Raw genomic sequence first — 12,984 nt, forward strand, 5'->3', positions numbered from 1 at the left:
GCAGTCGGTCGCTTAACCCCCCGCGTGCCGGCTACGTCCATTCATTTCTATGCGAGCGTGCTGTTCGGATCGGCTGATCCGAACAGTACTCACTCATCTCTAGTGTTTACGTGTCTAAATGAGCTGCGCGTTACTCCGTGGGAGCGGAGCCTTAGGGAGCAGCACACGACCAAGTTTCACCCTTGAAACATGGTCCGAGTGTAGCCATATTTACCAGCTTGAACTTTGTGCTGGGAGCGAGACTCCTAGCAGTATAGTTATCTATGATTCTAGGAGTCCCTGCCTCCCAGCAACATACTGTTCACTACCAATTACACATAAAAATGTGATGCTTTTCTGCCACGGTCTCTTACGCAGCGCTTTTTAGCTTCAGTTCGATACGTGGGGCCTTAGCTTTATAGAGTTTTCAGCAAATCATTCTGAAAACTGTATCAGAGCCCTATATTGACCATAAATGCTAAAAAAAATTCCCAGTGTATAAATTAAACATATTCATAGTGCTCCATTCAACCAAAGGGTGTCTTTATGACCTCTGGTGGGGTAGTATGTATCAACATGCCACACTTTCCTATACAGATGGTGACTGCAAAAAAACATCTTTCTTTAAAATGGTTCCCTATGTGCAACATATACCACTGTATACCTATACGGTAATATATGTTGGAATTATGGGTTAGGAAATCTTACAGAAGTATAATGCTTATGAAAGAATCAGACAAAATGTGAACAGAGCCTAAGATAAAGTTGACTTGCCCTTACCTGAAACCTTTTCTGTATTTTCAGATACAGATGCAGCTTTCTCTCTCTCTGGTGAACTGACTGGTAAGAACATGCTGCTCGGCATGAGCATCTCTGGAGAAGTTACCTACAAAAGAGAAAGAAAATATGAAGTAAAAGAAACCATGCAACCATAAAGCCTCACCCCAAAGAATGTCTCTGAGAGTGTCCCCAGCTGCTCGACAACCCCTCATCACTCAGGAGGTGGCCTGCTTTAATTATCAGTACACACTAAAAGAATAATCTTCTAATTAATATTTTTTTCCTTTCTGCAGAATCTTGACTTTGATCACAAAGAGTGTTTTGTCACAGGCTGTGGGGCAGCCAATTACAGAGATGCACGGGATGCCCCCCCCCCATCTACCAAGCACATATTAACACCCCTAATTAATTCAGACTGCTAAAGATAAACGAGTGTGCCATGTTCCTGAGTGAAAGGAGCAGCCTGTTTCTTAAACTGAGAGATACACATGGGGTGGGACACATTGTGAAGATACAAGAGATTTCTGAAGGATCAGTTATCATTAGAATAGCATCAACACAATGGGGTTAATAATAAAACAGGCTCCAAAACCACATGGACAAAACTCTTCAGAAACATCTTCAAATGTGGTGACAGAATAGATGGCAAGCAAACAGGAAAACATGTCACATGTCAGCATTCAATTGAACAAGTGATATTTTCCAGCCTCTGCAACAGAGGAAATTAAGGATACACATTTTAATTAATCTGATTTTATGGTGATTTATTTGCCATCAATTATTATTTACATATGAGACAAAAGGGTCTGTCTGGTGTAATGGGTGCGCTCGTATATATGTCGTGAGATGCATGTATTACTAGTTCTAATTAATATTGCTTACACCACCTTAACCTATGTTTTGTGCAACGGCATTATCAAACAAGGGGAAACAAAACGTTCTTGTCTGATCTTCTTCTCTGTGAGGACATTACAGGAAGAGGCAAACAGGATCACAAGCACGGACACATTCTCATTTAAAGGCAAGGGGAGGAATATGTGTCCGCTAAATCCCCACACCCGGCGAGAGCAAAGCTGTATGCAGAGTCTCAGAGAATTCCAGCTCCACAAGACAGCTCTATAATTGTTTTCATACACTTTAATTAGAAAACCTTGCCTGGCCTTGAATAATAAGAGAAAGACTTCTGTACTTGAAAGGTTGAAGTCAATCAAGTGTGAATGACGGCAGACGAGGAGGTGAGCGGGAGACGTTGTCTGCTCTCTACTTTAATCATCTTTCCTGATTGGAATTCTGGCAGGTTTTGAGAGGTCTAATGTGCCTGCTACCTTTTCTGGGCCTCACGCCTCCAGCGTCACATATCAGCTGATATTACACAACTGGCAAACAATGCATCTTGCAACCTGTAGTCTATTGAAGCATGAATCAGGACTTAGGTAAGACAGTGTGCCCAGAAAGGTGCCTAGTGCACACAGTGCATACCTGTAAGCAGTTTGTCAGTGTCCAGTGTAAATGATGCCCTGTATATCACACAGCATGGCTTCTGCAATACACAGCTGCTTGACCAGATATGTAAATTGCATCATTAAGGAGCACACTGCACTGCTCTGTGTGCCCACTGATCTCTGACTTGCGGGTCAGCGATGCAACGTGTCAGCTGGCTCTCCACTGGCTGCCCATCACACAGGATAATTACATGCTAATTGTGTGAGGAGGCCCAGCTGACAGAACACGGCCACATTTTCAGAGGCTGTTTACACCACGCTGGGGTCTAAGGGGTGTAAGCTGGACTCTTAGGCCTGCCCTGTAACCCAGCTATTTTTCTTTGCATATTGCAATGAAGGAGGAGAGAGAAGAAAGGGGGGGGGAAGGGCAGCGTGTGGAGCATAGATTGAGAAAAGCGGCTGACAGTGAGGGGAGAGCTAAGGACACAGACAAAGAAAAGAGGAAAGAGGTCAGGAAACAAAGAGAAAAAAACCCCTCTGACTGTCAGCGAGGTCCAACATGCAAATCCCACTTGCAGACAGACTGCATATTTCCATTACAAAGAGCGCAAAGGTTGGAGAGAAAAACTCGTTAGCAAGGGGAGGATATTAAGGTCACTTTGCATTTACACCATCTAATTGGCAAACATGAGCAGAGCAGCTTCCACTTAAGGTCCTAGCAATTGTGTGCAAACGACAGCGGAGACAAAACGAAGGTGAGGAGAGGCCGAAAGCCAAGCCAGAGACAGCATGGTTAAATAAGAGAGCAAGAAATCTGCTGGATGATGTGGTCAGCAAAGCTTGTACTATGTATAGCACCGTGCAGGATTGTAGGTAGTATACTGAATATGGTCAGTGAAGTGAGGTGACCATTTGATATGCTCCGAGTGGACTGAGTGCACAAAAACAGTAATGCAGGATATAGAGCAGAATCAAAGCCATGGTTGCTGTGGTAACAGACTTGACACTGGGCAGGTTGCAGAGAGCTGTCTGAGTTATTATTAGGGACATTACGTGAATGCAAGAAGCACATGCGCACAGCGGTGCCGTAACCATTATCAATGACTTCGGATGTCCTCTCGTTCCTTTTAAAACACTACTTATGTACGTGTAGTGTGGGCAACAAAAGCCTCGACTTTCCAAGATTTGCCACTCACCGTGACAATAAGTTTGTCCACACAGTCGGGTGCCACACTATGCAAATGGGTGAGGTGCAGCTGCAGATGGATCTTGTTGTTTAGCATATCCTGGCAGAGAGGACACCGCAGCATAGGCTGTACTGAGTGTTGGGTCATTGCATGGACTCTTAGTCGGTTCACATCTGAATTGCTGTACTTGCAGTATGGGCACTGGTAGAGCTAAGACAAGAGGAGATAGTTAGTACTGATACAAGAAAAAAAAAAAAAAAAAAAAGATGGCTACCATACAAAGAAATGTGCTCAAAAAGCCATAACCGCTGATGCTACCTGCTCACTTCTCTTCTCTTCGGTACACTTTGGTCGCTTGGCCAAAGGAGGGTCAGTGCTAGTTACTGATGAAACCTTGGCTGGTACGGAGTCTGCAGTATCCTTCTCAGAAGGAACAGAAGAAGCTGGAATGGGAATTATGACAATTAAATAATGATCATATCAGTTCTTAACAGGTCTGGCTTTCCTTGAGATCAAAGAAACTACTCAAGAAAAATGTTATTGTGTTGTGAAGAAGGGAAACAATTAATGCAGAATTCATAGACCTCAATGGGTGGGTCATGCTCTTTACCTGCACCCCTGTTGTGGTCTGTGGCTCCTTCAGGCTCTTGGTCTTTTGGGGCCTCTTCTGGGTCAGCTGCAGCTACACAAGAACCTTCTGCATCCTCAGTAAGATCATCTGCAAAAAAAAAAAAAAGGCATTAAAATGAAAACACACTCGCTATATATAATATGACATCATGTGCTGCAAAGAAAACCTTCAGTCTTTCTTTACATGTAAAAAAAGACAAACATGATTCAGAACTCCTCCTTATGCTCTCACTAAACCAACAGCGACGTCCTGTATCTCAATATTTAATACACTGCATGATCTGATGAGGTGTTGCATTTCCATAATGCAGAATACTTTATTGCAAAGCTCAGCCTGGAAACCAATTTTGAGCAGACATTGTTCTTAACAAGCGCCGTCAAGCCAAAAAAGAAGCGCTATTCACTTCTGAAGTAGAAAGGAACGATGGATAGTGATGCTTCTTTTCAGAGGCTTTAGAAGAGAGCACAGCAGCGCTGCAAATTAACAGGAAAGTGCCTGCTTTATTGTAGTGTTCCTGTGACTGCTCAGCCACTCTGCAGACTGTCACAGTGCAGTTCCTCCTATGGGCTAGAGGTGTCATCCTTACCATAGAGAGGCACAGAACTGAGCTAAAACAACATGCCAAGGAACTTGAGACTTGGAAGAGACTAAATGACTTCCTAGGTCATAATGTCTCGTGTAGAGAAAACACAATGTTCATTCTTGTTGCAGAATGAATTTGTGCACAATCGAAATAAGGGACCTATAAAAACCTGACTTTAGAGGGAGAGGGATTGTGTAGAACTGAGTGCAATAAAGAAATAGAAATAATATTGTACAGTAATATGAAGACTTTCACACAGATACACACGCAATGTTTGGCCTTTAGTAACATTTAAAACACTTGTTTTTCCTGGTGTTTTTCAAGCCCTATAGAGACACCTTTGGGAAAATACTATACACAGATGTATGTATGCATTTTCATATTTTGCTATAGAGTATCTAGTATATAAAAGATGCAGCAAAAGAGACAATGAATTGCCATGTATGAATTAGCCTAATGCAGAAAGACTCAGTGCCAACCCCAACACCTGCTCTTTGTAGAAATATTGTAACATTTCACTTCACTACCAGATATATCAGTATTTACATTACAGTAAGGCTACAACAAATAACTGTGTACACTAGGGAAATTTACATACAAGGCCATGCATTTGTTACATATCCATAGCTAATGTTGCTTATTTAAGAGATTTCATCTTCCTTTCATGGAGAGTAGGTCTATCTACCCCTAGACTTTCTGTAGAAAATGGCTCATCGTATGCAGAGGCAAATTTTGTATGGCAGCTCCTAGCAGAGCGTGAAGCTATTATGTCCTGTCATGGTGAGAATGAATCTCTTACTCCCTCAAACGTACCCGTGTTCAAATCACCATGAGAAATGTAATTTCAATGTCAGTGGGACAATGGCAGACATGCAGAAGAGAGGCCCCTCCTGCAGGGGAGAGGGGCAAAGAGAACCACCCGACATCCTTACAAAACCATTCACATAATAACACGTGTACAAGATCAATACATGTATGCCAGCACGTGTCAATAAAGGCTTGAAAAATAGATCAACTTGAGATTGAAGGTTTTCATCAAGGTGCCAGAAAAAGGCTGTACAGGTCAATATTACCTATATAAAATATAATTGCCAATATTTAGATGACAAATATTTCTCTAATTGTATGCTATTTTATATCATTATTTTTACAGTAAATAATACTGTTATTCTGAAACAGGCATTGACTGTATGTCTGAAAAAATTTGCCAGACATACAGTCAATGCCTAGGAGGAAATACCTGGATAGCCTGAGCCCAAGAGTAGAAAGTCTAGGAATATTTGGTTGTCCTCAAGAATTTAGTTTTCAGTGGATCAGATAAGCAAATAAATAGGCACAGAACATTCTGCTTTTCTATCTAGCTAGATATGGGACTTTATACAGTACTTGTTACACCTACTAGAGACCAATGTAAGAACATAAAAGCCTAACAGATCATTGCTGCATTGGTTGCAAAACTGAGGCAGCAACTGTCTTCCTAATTACATCATGGAAGGCAGATTTGCATATTCTTCCCATAGTTCCTTGCAAAGTGGAGTGCTAAAGGCTTAACAAGTCTCCACACACCTATATGGTGGTCTCTCCCTAAGGAGTGACAATATCCCCCGAACCCTGTCTAAGCCTCTCACCTCTACCAGGTTATAGTCCTCTCTACATCGGGCTGAAGAGATCCAACCAGATTGAAACAGCTGTCCTCGATTGAGAGTCTATATCTGGTAATATTCCCAGCGTCATTGCTAAACAAAGGCCTCTTGGAAGGTCGGGCATGAGGCTAAAGGGAGCAGCCATTATTGGGTTATTTCACTGGAATCCTGTCTTAAGACAGGCTTGCACATTCCAGTGAGCGCCCTCTATTGGTTTGCAACACTGAGGCAGCAACTGTCTTCCTAATTACATCATGGAAGGCAGATTTGCATATTCTTCCCATAGTTCCTTGCAAAGTGGAGTGCTAAAGGCTTAACAAGTCTCCACACACCTATATGGTGGTCTCTCCCTAAGGAGTGACAATATCCCCCGAACCCTGCAGGAATAGACATTTACCTGTCATACAGAGAAACAAGATCACAATGCCTGATAGCAATAGCCAGGGCAAAATGTATAATGCATCATGGAATTTCGGTATCAGTAAAACACAGCAACACCAATTAGAAAAGGAACCGGCAGAACCACTACATAGTGGACAGAGCCTTGGATTGGCTCTATTCACCGTGTAGTTCCTGTTGCTGCTGACAACAGTTGGTCAGTGTGGGCACCGGGTGTTGAACCTGTACTGATCTGATATTGATGACCTATTCTAAGGATAGGTCATCAATATCAAAATCCAGGGAAACTCTTTTATCTTAAAGGGGTTGTCCAGTTTAGAAAATTTATCTTCATATAAAGTAGTAGGGAATTGTGAATTTAAAGAGGGAGGACTCTTTGCTCAGGATAGTTCCCACAATGAAGTACACTTATGTCTTCTTCTTTGAAGGATCTGCCCTGTTCTGCATTACATAGCTATGTCAAAAACCTAAGACTCCCCCCCCACACCATAATAAACGCAGAACAAATGGATTAGTTTTTTTACAGCGATATTCATTGCATTTTTGCGGCACTTTTTTCTCAGGGAAAATTGATATGCTACATTCCTGCACATCGTTTTTTTTCCCTGCAGTTTGTAGATGAGATTAACCAAAATCTCATTTACTTGCTGGTACTATAAAATGCAAAGGTTTTCTGCGTTTTTCTTTTTAGGTGCTTCCTTCATATTTTCCATTCCTTTTCAAGCCACTCCTGACTTTGGTTCAAACAAAAAAACCTCAGCAAAATCTGCCACAAAAAACAGTGTTTCTGCAACATGGGGCCTTTAGCCTTAGGCCGGGGCCTCACATGGCGTAAACGCCACGCCTTGCCAGCAGTGGAAACACCACGCCAGCAGCATTTTACAGTCAGAGCAAAGTGGATGGGATTCTAGCAAATCTAGCAAAACCGCGATGAGGACACATGGTGATTTCCAAAACTAGCATGGTTTCCCCATAGGTGTAATTGAAACAGAAAGTCTAAAGCGCTGTGTTCTGTTGCTGTCATTGTTTTTCCTGCAGCAATTTTTTGTGGCGGAACACCATGTACAGCCTTAACCTTAGGCCCTACAGGAAGTCCTGCAGCAAAAAAGCGCTGTGGAAAAAAAAAAACGCGGCAGCAACGCATCGCAGTTCTTCCTGCAGTGCTTTAAATAGAAAGTTCGCAAAGTTTTCCTCCGCAGACTTTCTGTTACAGTTATACTAATGGGGAAACCACCAGCGTTTCCATAAGTATAATTGACGTGCTGTGATTTCCAAAACCGTGTTGGTTTTGGAAATCGTGGAGTGTCCGCACGGAGTTTTTTTTACCGCAAAGTGGGTATGGGATTTCCTAGAATCCCATCCCCTTTGCCCATACTGTAAAACACCATGATTTTTCCCGTGATGTTTCCACCATGGGCAAATTGCAGCGTTTCCATCCCATGGGGCCCCCGCCTTAAAGTGATTTTTCCACTGTCTACATTTATTCCCTATGGTGAACTGCACCTGGACTTGCCATTACTTCAAGTTACAAGTGCAGGTGCACCACAGAAACTTGCATTAAACTGGTTGTGTTACACACAGATACTACTGCATCTGTAATCAGTGCCTATTTAAAGGGTTTGTCTCCCTGTAGGTACCTGTAATATAGGAGGTGGCTTGTGGTTACTCCTGAGGCTTTTATCTAAGTGGTCCACTGCTTTTTCCCCCTTTATCCCCCATACAGGGATCTGAACTTTGTTGCAGGGGACTACCAGGTTGCTACCTAGAGGAGTAATTCCTGAGCAGATGACAGCTGGTCAGACAGGCTGAGAGACAATGGTATGTAACACCGATGCATCACACAGGAGAGTAACCAGGTAGGGGTAGAGGACAGGTCTGGCGGAGTACATTTGTGCAACTGGAAAGGAAGACATTTTGTGATCAGTTTAGTGACAAGGCTTGGAGGAAGCACAAACTTATTCAAAGCTTACCAGAAAGTAACAACACTAGCCATTGTGGAAACTTTATAGGTAACCAAATGTAAATCTATGTGAACTCAACCAGAGAACGGTCTGAACAACATTTATATAGAATAAGGGGACAGGACAAGGATTGCACTATTGTATATCTGTATCTTCAGCATCGGGTGTAAACCTCGTGAATAGAATCAATCCTTTAAAAAGTTTATAAAATTATTCACTGGCAAATCATTCTCATTTGTGAAGAAAAATATTAAACCCACAAACCCATACAGTTCACAAATTACAAACTGCCGCAATCCCTATGTAGAAATCTAATCTCACAGAAGTAGCGCTGTTGCTAGAGGTCTTGAATCCACATAGGTGAGAATCCTGTGCACCTCTCATACCCACACAGCCCTAAATGTCTAGCTTCCTTGAGCTGTCTCAGACTCTCGATCAATCTGCCACACATATGGTGCATTCAGTGCTGTGTATAATCAATATGCAAATTGCCTTCCGCATTGATCCTGTATTAATTTTCAATTAGGAAGCTCACAAGGGGTCTGACCAGGTCAATACGGGAAGGAGCAGACAAGTTGAGAAGTAGCAGATTCCAGGGGACTCTGCTGAGACCTTATTGAATAGCATCCGCCTCACCACAAATCCCAGTCCAGAGCCTCGATACACTCTAACTCCATAAAAGCTCATATATTCCATCATCTTCAACTATCAGCCTGCAGCACTTGGTAACCAGCAGCCACCCACACTGCTCCGCCTGATGGACAGGACACAAAAGCACCTCGACTTAGTCATGACTGCAGGTAAACAACAACTATATTGTGTCCACACCATAAAAACCAGTCTACCCATCATATCTGCAGGTAGCGGGCCAAAATTTAGAGTTGTCCTTTTCTGGGAAGTTGTTCACAATTCTGGATATTTCCTGCTCATGTGTAAAAGTGGATAAGAAGAAATAACTGCTGCACAGGCATATTTACCACTGAAAGGGTCAAAGAAAGCTGGGGGGTAGAGCTTTACTGACAACGGTTTTTGCTGTCACCCAGCTTTCCTAGAAACAGCAAAACTGAAATTTTAACAACTTGACAAAAGATGGCAATGCAAAGCTTTATATTAACTGGTTATTCATTATTTAATCACATGTGCTTTAATTGAAATAACTGGTCATATTCATAAGAAGATAAAAACATCATCCCTTTCACCACAAGGTTATATTATATATCTATATATACAGTTATATTTACTTGATGATTGGAGGAGCCTGCGCGGTGCATGGCCATAGCTTCCTCTTCACAACCTTATGGCTGCCCACACTCTAACAAATGACCCTTTCAAGGACACAGTGCCCTTGTTTTCAATCCACTCGCTGCCCGCCACCGTTTCACTAGTCTACGCTAAACGGTAAGTGCGCACACCAGCATATGAGCCACTAAGCCTAATTGGTCACCGGATAACAGTAATTAGTGCTCTGCTCATTAATGAGTAAAATCTTTATTGGCTCCATTGATCAGTGGACTTGTTAGCCATTCTCCCAACCAATGGCAGGCGTAACGAGCTGGCTTATTGGCATAGCAATTAATTAAATCAATTTCTAGCCAGCAGCTGCCACTTGTTCCAAGCTTGTTAGGAAACTGTGACAGGGCAAACGTCAAATGTGTGAGAGACAAGCAGAACTCCTGACAATGTAACTGCGTGGCCCATGAAGGCCTGTGCCAAGCTATGCCAGTGTAGCTCCATGTAGCTGTAATCCACATGTTGATTTTTCACCATGGATAATATTCTAAGCATTGCACATGAAGAATGAGGTTTCTCCATTTAGGCAAACACCACAAGGGGACTGAAAATACTTAAGTTAATATTTCTAGAAAAGATACAGACAAATATGGAAAAGAATACCTGAGGACAAACAATCTAACACCAAAGTGTGGCACTTTAATGAAGAAGTCAGCGGCTCCTTCAGCCATCTCTATTTATTTAGCTTGGAACCCAAGAATACAAAGCCCTTGAATGAGGCAGTAATTACAGTTTCTCTTCTAAGTTCTAACTGCAGATCAATGGTACATTTTAAGATGCATTGATTTACAATTAGCATGGCTTCCCCACTTAAGGCTTTAGGAGAAAATTCACTTTTCTGTTCCATACTATGTGATCCGGTAAACGTGGCAAAAGATCTAAGGGGTGATGGTCGTGGGTGCCCTTGCCTGGTGCTCTCACAGTCATCTAATTGGCAGCATACATCAAGTCTGGTCTTACGAGGGTGGAGAGGTCACAGAATGATACAGGAAGGCAAAAATGAAAACGTAAGCAGGCACTGTGGATTACGCATCCTTCATCTCTTTCAAGATGTTACACTATACATAATATTGGTGGGTCCAGCAGTTTTTCAACCTATACAAATACAGTACATAAGAATGGGTTAGCGGACAAGCCCTCTGAGGGCTATGGACACTTCTGACATGGAAAAAAAATGACTTTCATATGTTAGTGGTACCATCAGTTAAATACAGTTACTCTGGGACTAGGGCTGCAATCTTCATCCCTACATGGGAATAAAGAGAGCTGTTAGACACTTAAGGTGGAGGTTTATCTCTGAGAACAAAAAGATTGGGCATGTTAATATCCAACAGCCACTCCTTCCTTCCCCCACCAAATATCTGCTATTGAAGGAAAGTCAGGACATCCCCATACACATCAGATATTTAGCCGGTCCTACGGAAATTATTGGGTTCAGTTGATATTAACCTGACATGTATGGCCAGCTTTAAAATGAATTTTCCACTAAAGACACTTGCAAACAGGGTTAATTCAGTATAGTGTACATGCTTGGCCACCACTCTATTTACGTCTATTGGAATTTTAGGACAGGTATTTTTGGCAGCTCCATAGAAATGAATAGAGCTTTGGTCAAGTGGCACTACAGCTCTATGTCCATGGACCTCTTATGAAGTCTTTATTTCAAGGATGCTGGGAGTCCCAACAGTCGGACCTCCAGTGATCACATGGTTATCACCCATCTGTGGATAGGAGAGACATGTCGTGAGTGAGAAAGCTGCCTTAGCAGTGATGGAAGGGAGAAGGGCAACAGGCAGGACTGACAAAGCTTAGAGCAGTGCTGTTGGATCTATGTCAAGTTCAGGAGGCCATTGAACTATGTAAAGGAGTTATGCTGACTAGAGATGAGCGAGTACTATTCGAAACGGCCGTTTCGAATAGCACGCTTCGACCATACACTTTAGATAGCTATTGGCCCACAGGTATTTGGCCTTACTTCTCATATACATAGCTGCTAGAATAGGCTCAGAAGTGCATGTGTACTAAATATGGAGAGAAGAAGGGCTCTGCCATATACCTCTAGTAGCAGCTTATCTCCCTGAGAACAAAATGATGGGACAGGTAAAGTCTAACCGATTGGTGCTCATCTCCCCTAACATCTGTAATTGGGGGAGAGTCAGAATACCCACATACAGATTACATGGTTGTCAAGGTCCAGCAAAGTCTGCAGTTTTAGTTGATATATATCTAAAGTCTATGGGATGCTGAACACATACTATGCAGCAAAGTAGTAGGAGATTTTTAGACTGTTAAGTTGCTTCGTTTTGCATTTGCATTCCAAGGAATGGTATCCACATCCCACACCTGAGGCTTTGACACTGCACACAGATCACTGTTGACTCAACGTTAAAACAATGCAGTAGGGTTACCTGCATGTACAATCAGACAGAACATAATGGGAGTCGTACATAAAGAGGGTCACTGATTGCTTGAGCTACAAACATCTACATTCCCTCTGTAACTACTCTACATAAAAATCACAATTTATTAAGTACCTGTCCAAAAAGAGAAACCCCATATTATCTAAACTCTCAAAGTGTAAAATTACTGAAAAACTGTGACTGAAAGTAAACACAAATATATATATATATATATATATATATATATATATATATATAAAATCCAGTTGGCATATTAATATCGGAACACACACGTCCTTCAAACAAAAGGATGAGGTGAAAATTCCAAGCGAGTGAATGCACTTTGCTCCGTTTCATAGAAGCAAATGGATTTGGTGCTTTTTATACATTAATCAATCAATATTACTGGCCGTACATGAGCGGCACAGCCAAGATAGGAGTGACCTCCCAGGCAGACAGGACACTTTAATGCTTAGAAGACAGCTCAGAGCTTAGCAACTTTGCGAATATGTTTGTGCCTGATTAGCCCTGGAAGGCAGCGGCTGTGAGCAGTGCACTAAATATGACAAGGTTAGTCGTTTTCAATTTGCGCAGGGAGACGAAATGAGTGACTGGGGGTGGGGGAGAGAATGTGAGGGGAAGGAGGGTGAATGAACTGTCCCACTTGTACATGAAGAGAGTCTGCATTCT

General features: G+C 42.3%; 1 protein-coding gene across 3 annotated transcripts in view; it reads right to left on the reverse strand.

The window, feature by feature from the left end:
- The window catches only part of ZFHX3 (zinc finger homeobox 3), an 84,406-nt gene that overhangs the window by 11,640 nt on the left and 59,782 nt on the right, over positions 1–12,984 (reverse strand). For all 3 annotated transcript variants that reach the window (XM_075281999.1, XM_075281997.1, XM_075281998.1), the window contains exons 5-8: positions 3,999–4,106; positions 3,707–3,831; positions 3,398–3,598; positions 760–865 (exon numbers count right to left, since the gene is read on the reverse strand). In XM_075281999.1, coding sequence (XP_075138100.1) covers positions 760–865; positions 3,398–3,598; positions 3,707–3,831; positions 3,999–4,106 — 540 coding nt within the window. The remainder of the gene's footprint in view (positions 1–759; positions 866–3,397; positions 3,599–3,706; positions 3,832–3,998; positions 4,107–12,984) is intronic.

This window comes from Leptodactylus fuscus, chromosome 7 (genome assembly GCF_031893055.1).
Source record: "Leptodactylus fuscus isolate aLepFus1 chromosome 7, aLepFus1.hap2, whole genome shotgun sequence".
In the NCBI taxonomy this organism is placed as follows: Eukaryota; Metazoa; Chordata; class Amphibia; order Anura; family Leptodactylidae; genus Leptodactylus; species Leptodactylus fuscus.